Raw genomic sequence first — 12831 nt, 5'->3', positions numbered from 1 at the left:
ATTTTGTTTCAAAAAGTTCTGCAAAGCAAACTCACTTCCACTAGTCTCAAAGGCGTTATTTTGGTGCAAGTGCATGGATTTCTTCAAGTCCTGTGTACATGAATAGGACAGGTACATAAATTCCTGCAACAAGTTTGCTGTACGTGTGACAATATTTCTAGTTATAACCATTTTATGCTAAACTAATATTCACAAAACTATAGCAATTTTGGAAACAAACTATGTATAGAAGTCTGACAGAATATTAGTGTGCTGCAATATGCTGATGCAATGTAATCAGTTCCCAGGCTAGCACACTAATCTCATTACTGTGTATAAACTTTACTCCACTGGAAGGTTCCTGGGCTCATGACCTTAAGTAGAAATGTTCAGCTGCATTTTTTAAGTGAAGCCAGATTACAGTATTGCTTAGAGCAGTGATTCCAAATTTATGACCATAAAGTAACCCATGACCCACACTTGAAGAACCCCTGCTCTCAGTTCTATCTTAAAGGGTGTCTGTCAGTACTTGTGACAATGTAAAACTGCTGACAGTGCTAAGTAGGGGTTGGGTAGAGCAGGGAAAACATTCCTTTTGCAGAGCTTTTATTATCAGGGATGTGAATATGAAGTTTCATTCTGCCAGATTTTGCTCCTGTAAGTGCACTGGTGGCGGAGTTTCACTGTGAAGTGCTTCCTGCTTTGAGCTGCTTCACAACCCAACCCCTCTGCCTTGAGTGACAGCTGAAGTATCCAACCAGGAGACCACTACAGCTGTCACACTGCAGAGAGCACTACAAAGTGAAGTAGGACAATTGCAGGAGCACAACCTGATAGAATAAAACGTCATACTCACACCACTCCTGATAATAAAAGATCCACAAAAGGTATGATTGTACCCCTCTTTCCGGTGCTATCAGCAAATAAAAAAAAATAGTCGCAAATGTTATAAAATGAAAAAACACTACTTAGGGCGAGTTCACATCTGAGATCTGTTACTTTAGACAAGACCCTTTTTTTCCATCTAAAAAAACAGATCTCAGTCAGAAATAGCTCAAATAGATGCCAAGTGAGCAAAACTGATGCTCGGGACCTTTTTTTTTTTTTTTTTTACAAAACCATTTTTTTCTTTATTTGTCTGTTCTTCTTGTGGATCAGAAGGATGGAAAAATAAAGGGTGATGTGAACCCACCCATACCTCTTTCTTCCTCCTCAAATCCAATGCAGATGCTCTAGCAGTACCCTGCTGACCTTTGCTTACGATCTGCCACTGCTATGCCTTTCCTGTATTGCAAAGCACACTGAGAACTTCAGCTTTGATTTTATTTTCAATAGGCACATACAAAAAAGGATACAGACACCAACTATATATTTATATGGCTTGATGGTACATTTACTTTATGTGGTTACGTTTGGGGGTGGGGGTTGGATGGCTTCCTTACTATTGCTATAGGGTAAGCCAACATTAAACCCATGCTTATCTTTTTTAACATTACAAAATGTCAGCATGACAGTCTTTTCTTTATGTGATTCTTACCCACTGCAGGTGTTGCTAATGTCTGTCGACCAACTAGTTGAGCAGGTCCAAGTCCATCTAGGAAGTCGCTGAACTGGCTGTCAACCCCCAATCTTACTCCTGGAAATATTAAACTGGAAAAAAAAAAGTTTTATTAGTTGTATTGAACACATTTATAATTCTTTACTTTGTCTGTAATATTGTCTATTTTTTTAATCAGATTGTTATATGTGATAGACTAATGACTAGGTGAGATTAAAGGGAACCTGACATATTATACAAGCAGTCCTATCTGCAGGCAGCATCAGAAGGAGCTTAGCAGACAGGAACACAATAGCTCAATAGCTGGATCCGGTATATGCAACCTACCGCTGGTGCCCAATGTATCCCACTGACTACAACGGGGTTTGTCGGGTTTCCGGCATAGGTACCGTACCAGCATACCAGCACTATGCAAGACAATATATTGCTGATCACAGAGATTTTTCATCCTATTTTTTTGCTGAAATCTCATTCACAAATGTAAACTTAGTCTTAGCAGTGGTCGACTAATCAGAAAGTCTTCTGTGTATGAGCATGCATTCAGAGAAAGCTGTCAATCACTAAGTAGGACCGCTGATGAACTCCTAAGCACAGAAAGAGCAGAGAATTAAATTAATGATATTCAATTCAATAGAGAAGTTCAATTAGAACGTTTCTAACAAAACTATATATCAATCTCCTCAGCTCAATCTGCTCTATAACATGCCGACTGCAGGTCACAACATCTTCAAAATGTCAGGTTCCCATTGAGAATTTTCCCTGGAATCTATGCAAGCTACTTGTAAACGTACCACCTTCAGGACCTGCAGCTATCTCCAGATTGGGAGCAGCTGCTACATCTAAGTGCAGAAGAAATGCAGAGGTGGCAATGCATGTCTGTGGCTGTCTCCATTCACTTCTCTAGGATCAATGAAAACACATGAGTATGCTTGTTTGGCTGTTTTTATAACTCCAATAGGAGGGAAACGGAGAGAAACATGCACGACAACCTTTACGTTCATCCTTAGCCTTGGGTCCCAGAGGTAGGAACTGCAAAATCAGACACTTATGGCACATCTTGTAGATAGTTCATAAATGTCTAATTACTGTGGCTGAAATCCTTTAGGTACTGTATAATATCTTCAAGGACATAGCTATATGGGGCACAGAGTTTGTGTCACAACCAGCTCCTGTAGACCAGTACTATAAACAATGGGGGAGATTTATCAAAACTGGTTTAAAGAAAAACTGGCTTAGTTGCCCCTAGCAACCAATCAGATGCCATCTTATCTTTCAGAACTCCTTTGGAAAGTGAAAGGTGGAATTGGTTGCTATGGGCAACTAAGCCAGTTTTCTTTATACCAGTTTTGATAAATCTCCCTCAATATGTGATAGTAAAGGGCTACATTTTTAATTGGGGCCAGGGAGCTTTAAGTTACACCTCTGAACATAATCTGCTGTTATTATGAGAAAGTGTGAGAAAATAACCTCAAATCCACAATAACCATGTGTATTTTTAGGTAATTTCCATAAACAGTATTTATAGGTGTTCAGATGGCACTGTGGCTGTTCAGTAATATATTGATGACTGTCCCAAACCACTATTTGCCTAGACATAGTTTGGAGAACAGAAGCTCCACTTTAAAACCATGTTAAAGATTGTCAGGGAATTGTATTATTCTCCAGAATTGCTGGAATTGATAATCCCAAAGATCTGGGAAATGTTCCCGCCATTATAAATATACAATCACTCAATGTCTGTGGCACAGGCGGTCCAGAATGTTGTCATACTAAGCAGAAATAGGGCCTCTTCCTTGGAAATGCAAGCATAGTTAATGGGGTTGTCTCACTTCAGTAAGTTACATTTATCATGTAGAGAAAGTTAATACAAGCCACTCACTAATATATTGTTATTATCCATATTGCTTCCTTTGCTGGCTGGATTCATTTTTTCCATCACATTATACACTGCTCGTTTCCATGGTTACAGACCACCCTGCAATCCATCAGTGGTGGTCGTGCTTGCACAATATAGGTAAAAACATCTATTTGCGCTTCCATGGCCCCGGCCACCAGAGAGGCTGATGCTTTTTCCTGTAGTCCACCGCTGCTGGATTGCAGGGTGGTCTGTAACCATTGCAACGAGCAGTGTATAATGTGATGGAAAAATGAGTCCAGCCAGCGAAGGAAGCGATATGGACAATCACAATACATTAGTAAGTGGCTTGTATTAACTTCCTCTACATAATAAATGCCACTTCCTGAAGTGAGACAACCCCTTTAACGTTTTTAAGGGAATCACTGACCACAAGTCGTCCATATTACTGCATCCAAACACTGCTGCATAATGAGAATTTAGATCATGACAGTTTGGCATTCTTTCCAGGTTAAAGGGTTTCTGTCACCAGATTTATAGCAGTAAAACAGGCTACTTGCGACATGTCCGTGAGAAAAACAACAATCTGTGTTGGTCCCATCCTGATTTGTGCCCGCATTTTGGAGAAAAATGAAGTTTTAATATATGAAAATGAGCCTCTAGGAGGAACAGGAGTGTTGCTGTCACACCTAGAGCAAGGGATGTCAAACTCGTGGCCCTCCAGCTGTTGCAAAACTACAACTCCCAACATGCATGGACATCCTTCAGCTATCAGGGCATGCTGGAAGTTGTTGTTTTGCAACAGCTGGAGGGCTATGAGTCATATGACATCCGTGACCTAGAGGCTCAGCCCTCTCTGCAACTGCCACGCCCTCCGCACGTTGATTGACAGGGCACAATGGAAATCATAGATAGGTTTGGTACACAGAATCAAAATGAATTAGCTGAACCAGCCCCCTGCTATGCCTCAGTAATGAACTGAGCCTGAGAGCAAGCCCCTTCATACATGTCACCAACACAGAGGGATTCATTTTCCAAAACAGCAAAATGATGTCCCTGGGCAACCCTTTTAACATGCACATATTTTGTGATTCAAAAAGCCTTGTAGCCCACATAATATTCAATCCTGCCCAGATTTCCAGAAACCTGTGAAATATATGAAAAAATGGACATACTTTTGTCATACGTTTGCACAGTAGAGGCCTATTTACAGTGTACAGTATATTAGAAGTCTGACCAAAATCGTAATACAATCAGCACCTTCTTACTGCTAGAATGCAATCTAGTGTTGGGTTTAAAGAGAACCTATCACAATAAAAATGCAATGTAAGGAGCAGGCATTGTGATATAGAGCAGGAGAAGCTGAGCAGATTGATATATAGTTTTATGGGAAAAGATTCAGTAAAACTTGTCATGTATTCATATATATTCCTGCTCATTCTGGGCTTTGAAGTCAAGGAGACGGTCCTATCAGTGATTGACAGCCTTCCCTCTATGACTGTGTATACAGAGATAGCTGTCAGTGACTGACTGAAGACAAGGAGTCGGTCCTATCAGTGATTGACAGCCTTCCCTCTATGACTGTGTATACAGAGATAGCTGTCAGTCACTGACTGAAGACAAGGAGTCGGTCCTATCAGTGACTGACAGCCTTCCCTCTATGACTGTGTATACAGAGATAGCTGTCAGTCACTGACTGAAGACAAGGAGTCGGTCCTATCAGTGATTGACAGCCTTCTCTCTATGACTGTGTGTACAGAGATAGCTGTCAGTCACTGACTGAAGTCAAGGAGACGGTCCTATCAGTGATTGGAAGCCTTCCCTCTATGACTGTGTATACAGAGATAGCTGTCAGTCACTGACTGAAGACAAAGAGTCGGTCCTATCAGTGAATGACAGCCTTCTCTCTATGGCTGTGTATACAGAGATAGCTGTCAGTCACTGACTGAAGACATGGAGGCGGTCCTATCAGTGACTGACAGCCTTCTCTCTATGGCTGTGTATACAGAGATAGCTGTCAGTCACTGACTGAAGACAAGGAGACGGTCCTATCAGTGACTGACAGCCTTCTCTCTATGGCTGTGTATACAGAGATAGCTGTCAGTCACTGACTGAAGACACGGAGTCGGTCCTATCAGTGACTGACAGCCTTCCCTCTATGACTGTGTATACAGAGATAGCTGTCAGTCACTGACTGAAGACAAGGAGTCGGTCCTATCAGTGACTGACAGCCTTCCCTCTATGTCTGTGTATACAGAGATAGATGTCAGTCACTGACTGAAGACAAGGAGTCGGTCCTATCAGTGACTGACAGCCTTCCCTCTATGACTGTGTATATAGAGATAGCTGTCAGTCACTGACTGAAGACAAGGAGGCGGTCCCATCAGTGATTGACAGGCTTCCCTCTATGACTGTGTATACAGAGATAGCTGTCAATCACTGACTGAAGACAAGGAGTCGGTCCTATCAGTGATTGACAGCCTTCCCTCTATGACTGTGTATACAGAGATAGCTGTCAGTCACTGACTAAAGACAAGGGGGCGGTCCTATCAGTGATTGACAGCCTTCTCTATATGACTGTGTATACAGAATTAGCTGTCAGTCACTGACTGAAGACAAGGAGTCGGTCCTATCAGTGATTGACAGCCTTCCCTCTATGACTGTGTATACAGAGATAGCTGTCAGTCACTGACTGAAGACAAGGAGTTCGGTCCTATCAGTGACTGACAGCATTCCCTCTATGACTGTGTATACAGAGATAGCTGTCAGTCACTGACTGAAGACAAGGAGGAGGTCCTATCAGTGATTGACAGCCTTCCCTCTATGACTGTGTATACAGAGATAGCTGTCAGTCACTGACTGAAGACAAGGAGGAGGTCCTATCAGTGATTGGAAGCCTTCCCTCTATGGCTGTGTATACAGAGATAGCTGTCAGTCACTGACTGAAGACAAGGAGTCGGTCCTATCAGTGACTGACAGCCTTCCCTCTATGTCTGTGTATACAGAGATAGATGTCAGTCACTGACTGAAGACAAGGAGTCGGTCCTATCAGTGATTGACAGCCTTCCCACTATGACTGTGTATATAGAGATAGCTGTCAGTCACTGACTGAAGACAAGGAGGCGGTCCCATCAGTGATTGACAGGCTTCCCTCTATGACTGTGTATACAGAGATAGCTGTCAGTCACTGACTGAAGACAAGGAGTTCGGTCATATCAGTGACTGACAGCATTCCCTCTATGACTGTGTATACAGAGATAGCTGTCAGTCACTGACTGAAGACAAGGAGGCTGTCCTATCAGTGATTGACAGCCTTCCCTCTATGACTGTGTATACAGAGATAGCTGTCAGTCACTGACTGAAGACAAGGAGTCGGTCCTATCAGTGACTGACAGCCTTCTCTCTATGACTGTGTGTACAGAGATAATTGTCAGTCACTGACTGAAGACAAGGGGGAGTCCTATCAGTGATTGACAGCATTCCCTCTATGACTGTGTATACAGAGATAGATGTCAGTCACTGACTGAAGTCAAGGAGACAGTCCTATCAGTGATTGACAGCCTTCTCTCTATGACTGTGCATACAGAGATAGCTGTCAGTCACTTACTGAAGACAAGAAGTCGGTCCTGTCAGTGATTTGAAGCCTTCCCTCTATGACTGTGTATACAGAGATAGCTGTCAGTCACTGACTGAAGACAAGGAGTCGGTCCTATCAGTGACTGACAGCCTTCCCTCTATGACTGTGTATACAGAGATAGATGTCAGTCACTGACTGAAGTCAAGGAGACGGTCCTATCAGTGATTGACAGCCTTCTCTCTATGACTGTGCATACAGAGATAGCTGTCAGTCACTGACTGAAGACAAGGGGGCGGTCCTATCAGTGATTGACAGCCTTCCCTCTATGACTGTGTATACAGAGATAGCTGTCAGTCACTGACTGAAGACAAGGAGGAGGTCCAATCAGTGATTGGAAGCCTTCCCTCTATGGCTGTCTATACAGAGATAGCTGTCAGTCACTGACTGAAGACAAGGAGTCGGTCCTATCAGTGACTGACAGCCTTCCCTCTATGTCTGTGTATACAGAGATAGATGTCAGTCACTGACTGAAGACAAGGAGTCGGTCCTATCAGTGACTGACAGCCTTCCCTCTATGACTGTGTATACAGAGATAGATGTCAGTCACTGACTGAAGACAAGGGGGCGGTCCTATCAGTGATTGACAGCCTTCCCTCTATGACTGTGTATACAGAGATAGCTGTCAGTCACTGACTGAAGACAAGGAGTCGGTCCTATCAGTGACTGACAGCCTTCTCTCTATGACTGTGTATACAGAGGTAGATGTCAGTCACTGACTGAAGACAAGGAGTCGGTCCTATCAGTGACTGACAGCCTTCCCTCTATGTCTGTGTATACAGAGATAGATGTCAGTCACTGACTGAAGACAAGGAGTCGGTCCTATCAGTGACTGACAGCCTTCCCTCTATGACTGTGTATACAGAGATAGATGTCAGTCACTGACTGAAGACATGGAGGCGGTCCTATCAGTGATTGACAGCCCTCCCTCTATGACTGTGTATACAGAGATAGATGTCAGTCACTGACTGAAGACAAGGAGTTGGTCCTATCAGTGACTGACAGCCTTCACTCTATGGCTGTGTATACAAAGATAGATGTCAGTCACTGACTGAAGTCAAGGAGACGGTCCTATCAGTGATTGACAGCCTTCTCTCTATGACTGTGTATACAGAGATAGCTGTCAGTCACTGACTGAAGACAAGGAGTCAGTCCTATCAGTGATTGGAAGCCTTTCCTCTATGACTGTGTATACAGAGATAGCTGTCAGTCACTGACTGAAGACAAGGAGACGGTCCTATCAGTGACTGACAGCCTTCTCTCTATGACTGTGTATACAGAGATAGCTGTCAGTCACTGACTGAAGACAAGGGGGCGGTCCTATCAGTGATTGACAGCCTTCCCTCTATGACTGTGTATACAGAGATAGCTGTCAGTCACTGACTGAAGACAAGGAGGAGGTCCAATCAGTGATTGGAAGCCTTCCCTCTATGGCTGTGTATACAGAGATAGCTGTCAGTCACTGACTGAAGACAAGGAGTCGGTCCTATCAGTGACTGACAGCCTTCCCTCTATGTCTGTGTATACAGAGATAGATGTCAGTCACTGACTGAAGACAAGGAGTCGGTCCTATCAGTGATTGACAGCCTTCCCTCTATGACTGTGTATATAGAGATAGCTGTCAGTCACTAACTGAAGACAAGGAGGCGGTCCCATCAGTGATTGACAGGCTTCCCTCTATGACTGTGTATACAGAGATAGCTGTCAATCACTGACTGAAGACAAGGAGTCGGTCCTATCAGTGATTGACAGCCTTCCCTCTATGACTGTGTATACAGAGATAGCTGTCAGTCACTGACTGAAGACAAGGAGTTCGGTCCTATCAGTGACTGACAGCATTCCCTCTATGACTGTGTATACAGAGATAGCTGTCAGTCACTGACTGAAGACAAGGAGGCTGTCCTATCAGTGATTGACAGCCTTCCCTCTATGACTGTGTATACAGAGATAGCTGTCAGTCACTGACTGAAGACAAGGAGACGGTCCTATCAGTGATTGACAGCCTTCCCTCTATGGCTGTGTATACAGAGATAGCTGTCAGTCACTGACTGAAGACAAGGAGTCGGTCCTATCAGTGACTGACAGCCTTCCCTCTATGACTGTGTATACAGAGATAGATGTCAGTCACTGACTGAAGACAAGGAGTTGGTCCTATCAGTGACTGACAGCCTTTCCTCTATGGCTGTGTATACAGAGATAGATGTCAGTCACTGACTGAAGTCAAGGAGGCGGTCCTATCAGTGACTGACAGCCTTCCCTCTATGACTGTGTATACAGAGATAGCTGTCAGTCACTGACTGAAGACAAGGAGTCGGTCCTTTCAGTGATTGGAAGCCTTACCTCTATGACTGTGTATACCGAGATAGCTGTCAGTCACTGACTGAAGACAAGGAGTCGGTCCTATCAGTGACTGACAGCCTTCCCTCTATGACTGTGTATACAGAGATAGATGTCAGTCACTGACTGAAGACAAGGGGGCGGTCCTATCAGTGATTGACAGCCTTCCCTCTATGACTGTGTATACAGAGATAGCTGTCAGTCACTGACTGAAGACAAGGAGACGGTCCTATCAGTGACTGACAGCCTTCCCTCTATGACTGTGTATACAGAGATAGCTGTCAGTCACTGACTGAAGACAAGGAGTCGGTCCTATCAGTGACTGATAGCCTTCTCTCTATGACTGTGTGTACAGAGATAGCTGTCAGTCACTGACTGAAGACAAGGAGTCGGTCCTATCAGTGACTGACAGCCTTCTCTCTATGACTGTATATACAAAGATAGCTGTCAATCACTGATAGGACCGCCTCCTGGACTTCAAAGCCCAGAATGAGCAGGAATATAAATGAATACATGACAAGTTTTACTGAATCTTTTCCCATAAAACTATATAGCAATCTGCTCAGCTCCTCATGCTCTATATCACTCTGCCTGCAGCTCAAACACCATGTTCAATGTGACAGGTTCCCTTAAAAAAAAACTTGTGACATGAAAAATATGCATTTGAATACATATCATGCTCTGCTGCTTAGGAGGGAATGTAGTGGTTAGTACCTTGTGCAGTGTATAATGTTAGATGGGTTATCCCATGTAGACAACATTTATTTAGAATGAAACCACAATGGAGATCAGCTCTTTGTGGCGACTCGTCTCCCCTGCAGTGGCCATGGCAAAGGAAATGCAGTATTACCCATACAAATGAGCAGGTGACCATGGTCTGACTCAGTCCAGTTTCTAGACGGAACCCCTCTAGGAAGTCACTATGCCCAATAGGACATACCCTTTAAGTTTTTTGTCCGCCCATTGCTGACTGGTTCCAAACCACAATCAACAACAAGTAAAAAGTCTTAGTAATATTATTTATTCATTCAAACTATAGATTGATGTTCTGCCAGGCTTTACTATCCTCTAAAGGTTAAAGCAACTACTTCAGCAACCTACATACCCTATCAGTGGCAGGAACATTATGTAATATTCTTTATACATGATCTTTTCTTTTCACATTCACATCTGTGAAAATCTATTCAGCACTGAGAAAAATGTGCAATCCATGTCATAAGACCTAGAGATCACAATTACTTTTTCTCTTGTATGGGATGAACGGAAATGAGGAATGATAGCAGACATATTGCTATTAATCTTCCTCCACCATGTACTTACTTTCCCTCAGAGCTGTAACTGTTAATACTTCCATCTGTCGACTCTCGGCTTGGCTGTCGCACCATACGACTCCTCATTTCAGCTGCCATTCCCGTCTCTGTGCTTCTCTGAATTGTACTTTTGAATTTCTTGTTGCCAGAATCTATAGAGGTGAATGAAGATTTAGTTAAGTGACACGCATTCAATATCTTCTTATTGAAGCCATCAACCAAATCCACTGAATTAATACAGAAGCAAAGAATCTATAGTAATGCTTAACATATTAATACTGTATTGCATCAGAGACAACCCAACTACATTTAACCCTTAGAGAACCTTGCAACTTTCCATTTTCATTCTGCACTTCTGCCATAGTTCTATGTTTTTTGTTATTTTTTTACGACGTTCACTATGTGATAAAATTGACCTGTTACCTTCATTCTTTAGGTCAGTATGATTACAACTATAACACATTTGTATAGTTTTTCTGTATATCTTAGTAATGGCTACCGAAGCCTGCTGGCTATTACTCTAATATAATAGGTTCCACAATCTCAGCCGGAAAACGCTGTCATGGGAGCAGAAGCGTGCAGCTCCCGCTTCTGGACCACTCAGATTCCATGGTCACATTTCATCACAGCATCTGAGGGGTTAAATGTATGCGATCAGCCTGATGGCTGATCACATACATCTGCTGTGGAAACCTGGCGGCTGTGGTGCCCACGGCGCGTGCGGGTGCATGCCATCTTTAAAGTGCTGACTTCCGCCGTACATGTATAGCAGACGTCAAGAAGGGGTTAAAGGGGTTGTCCCAAGAAAAATATTCTACATTTTGCAAACCAGCACCTGGATTTAAATACTTTTTTTAATTGCATGTAACTAAAAATGTTGCATAGCCAGTGAGTTATTCACTGAAATCTATATGTGTGGTGCCACCAACACTATATATATATATATGCTGATTGTATACATTTAACCCCTCAGATGCCTTGATGAAATGTGACCATGGAATTTGAGTGGTCCGGAAGCGGGAGTTGCGAGCTCCTGCTCCCGTAACAGAGTTCCCCGGCTGATATATATATATATAAAAAGACGAAAGAAGGACAGCACTCCAGGTAAAAAGTAGTGGTGTTTAATCACCCATGTGGATGGCAACGTTTCAGCTCAAACAAGAGCCTTTTTCAAGCCCGCTTGAAAAAGGCTCTTGTTTGAGCTGAAACGTTGCCATCCACATGGGTGATTAAACACCACTACTTTTTACCTGGAGTGCTGTCCTTCTTTCGTCTTTGTTCATTTGGGGTAAGCAGCTGTATCCCTGGATGTAGCACCCACATTGTCTGTTTCCAGTGCCGCCATTATTTCCTTTTTTTTATATATATATACACTGCTCAAAAAAATAAAGGGAACACAAAAATAATACATCCTAGATCTGAATTAATTAAATATTCTTCTGACATACTTTGTTCTTTACATAGTTGAATGTGCTGACAACAAAATCACACAAAAATAAAAAAATGGAAATCAAATTTTTCAACCCATGGAGGTCTGGATTTGGAGTCACCCTCAAAATTAAAGTGGAAAAACACACTACAGGCTGATCCAACTTTGATGTAATGTCCTTAAAACAAGTCAAAATAAGGCTCAGTAGTGTGTGTGGCCTCCACGTGCCTGTATGACCTCCCTACAACGCCTGTGCATGCTCCTGATGAGGTGGCGGACGGTCTCCTGAGGGATCTCTTTCCAGACCTGGACTAAAGCATCTGCAAACTCCTGGACAGTCTGTGGTGCAATGTGACGTTGGTGGATAGAGCGAGACATGATGTCCCAGATGTGCTCAATTGGATTCAGGTCTGGGGAACGGGCGGGCCAGTCCATAGCATCAATGCCTTTGTCTTGCAGGAACTGCTGACACACTCCAGCCACATGAGGTCTAGCATTGTCTTGCATTAGGAGGAACCCAGGGTCAACCGCACCAGCATATGGTCTCACAAGGGGTCTGAGGATCTCATCTCGGTACCTAATGGCAGTCAGGCTACCTCTGGCGAGCACATGGAGGGCTGTGCGGCCCTCCAAAGAAATGCCACCCCACACCATTACTGACCCAATGCCAAACCGGTCATGCTGGAGGATGTTGCAGGCAGCAGAACGTTCTCCACGGCATCTCAAGAC

The 12831-nt window shown here is 43.3% G+C and overlaps 1 protein-coding gene across 1 annotated transcript in view; it reads right to left on the bottom strand.

Moving 5' to 3' along the window:
- RIMS1 (regulating synaptic membrane exocytosis 1) overlaps positions 1-12831 on the bottom strand; it is a 293279-nt gene that overhangs the window by 21175 nt on the left and 259273 nt on the right. The window contains exons 13-14 of the mRNA XM_040430037.1: positions 10684-10825; positions 1517-1629 (exon numbers count right to left, since the gene is read on the bottom strand). Of these exons, the coding sequence (XP_040285971.1) occupies positions 1517-1629; positions 10684-10825 (255 nt within the window). The remainder of the gene's footprint in view (positions 1-1516; positions 1630-10683; positions 10826-12831) is intronic.

Source organism: Bufo bufo, chromosome 4 (genome assembly GCF_905171765.1).
Source record: "Bufo bufo chromosome 4, aBufBuf1.1, whole genome shotgun sequence".
In the NCBI taxonomy this organism is placed as follows: domain Eukaryota; kingdom Metazoa; phylum Chordata; class Amphibia; order Anura; family Bufonidae; genus Bufo; species Bufo bufo.
Note: the sequence above shows the minus strand (reverse complement) of the source record. Positions and strands in the feature narration are given on the sequence as shown.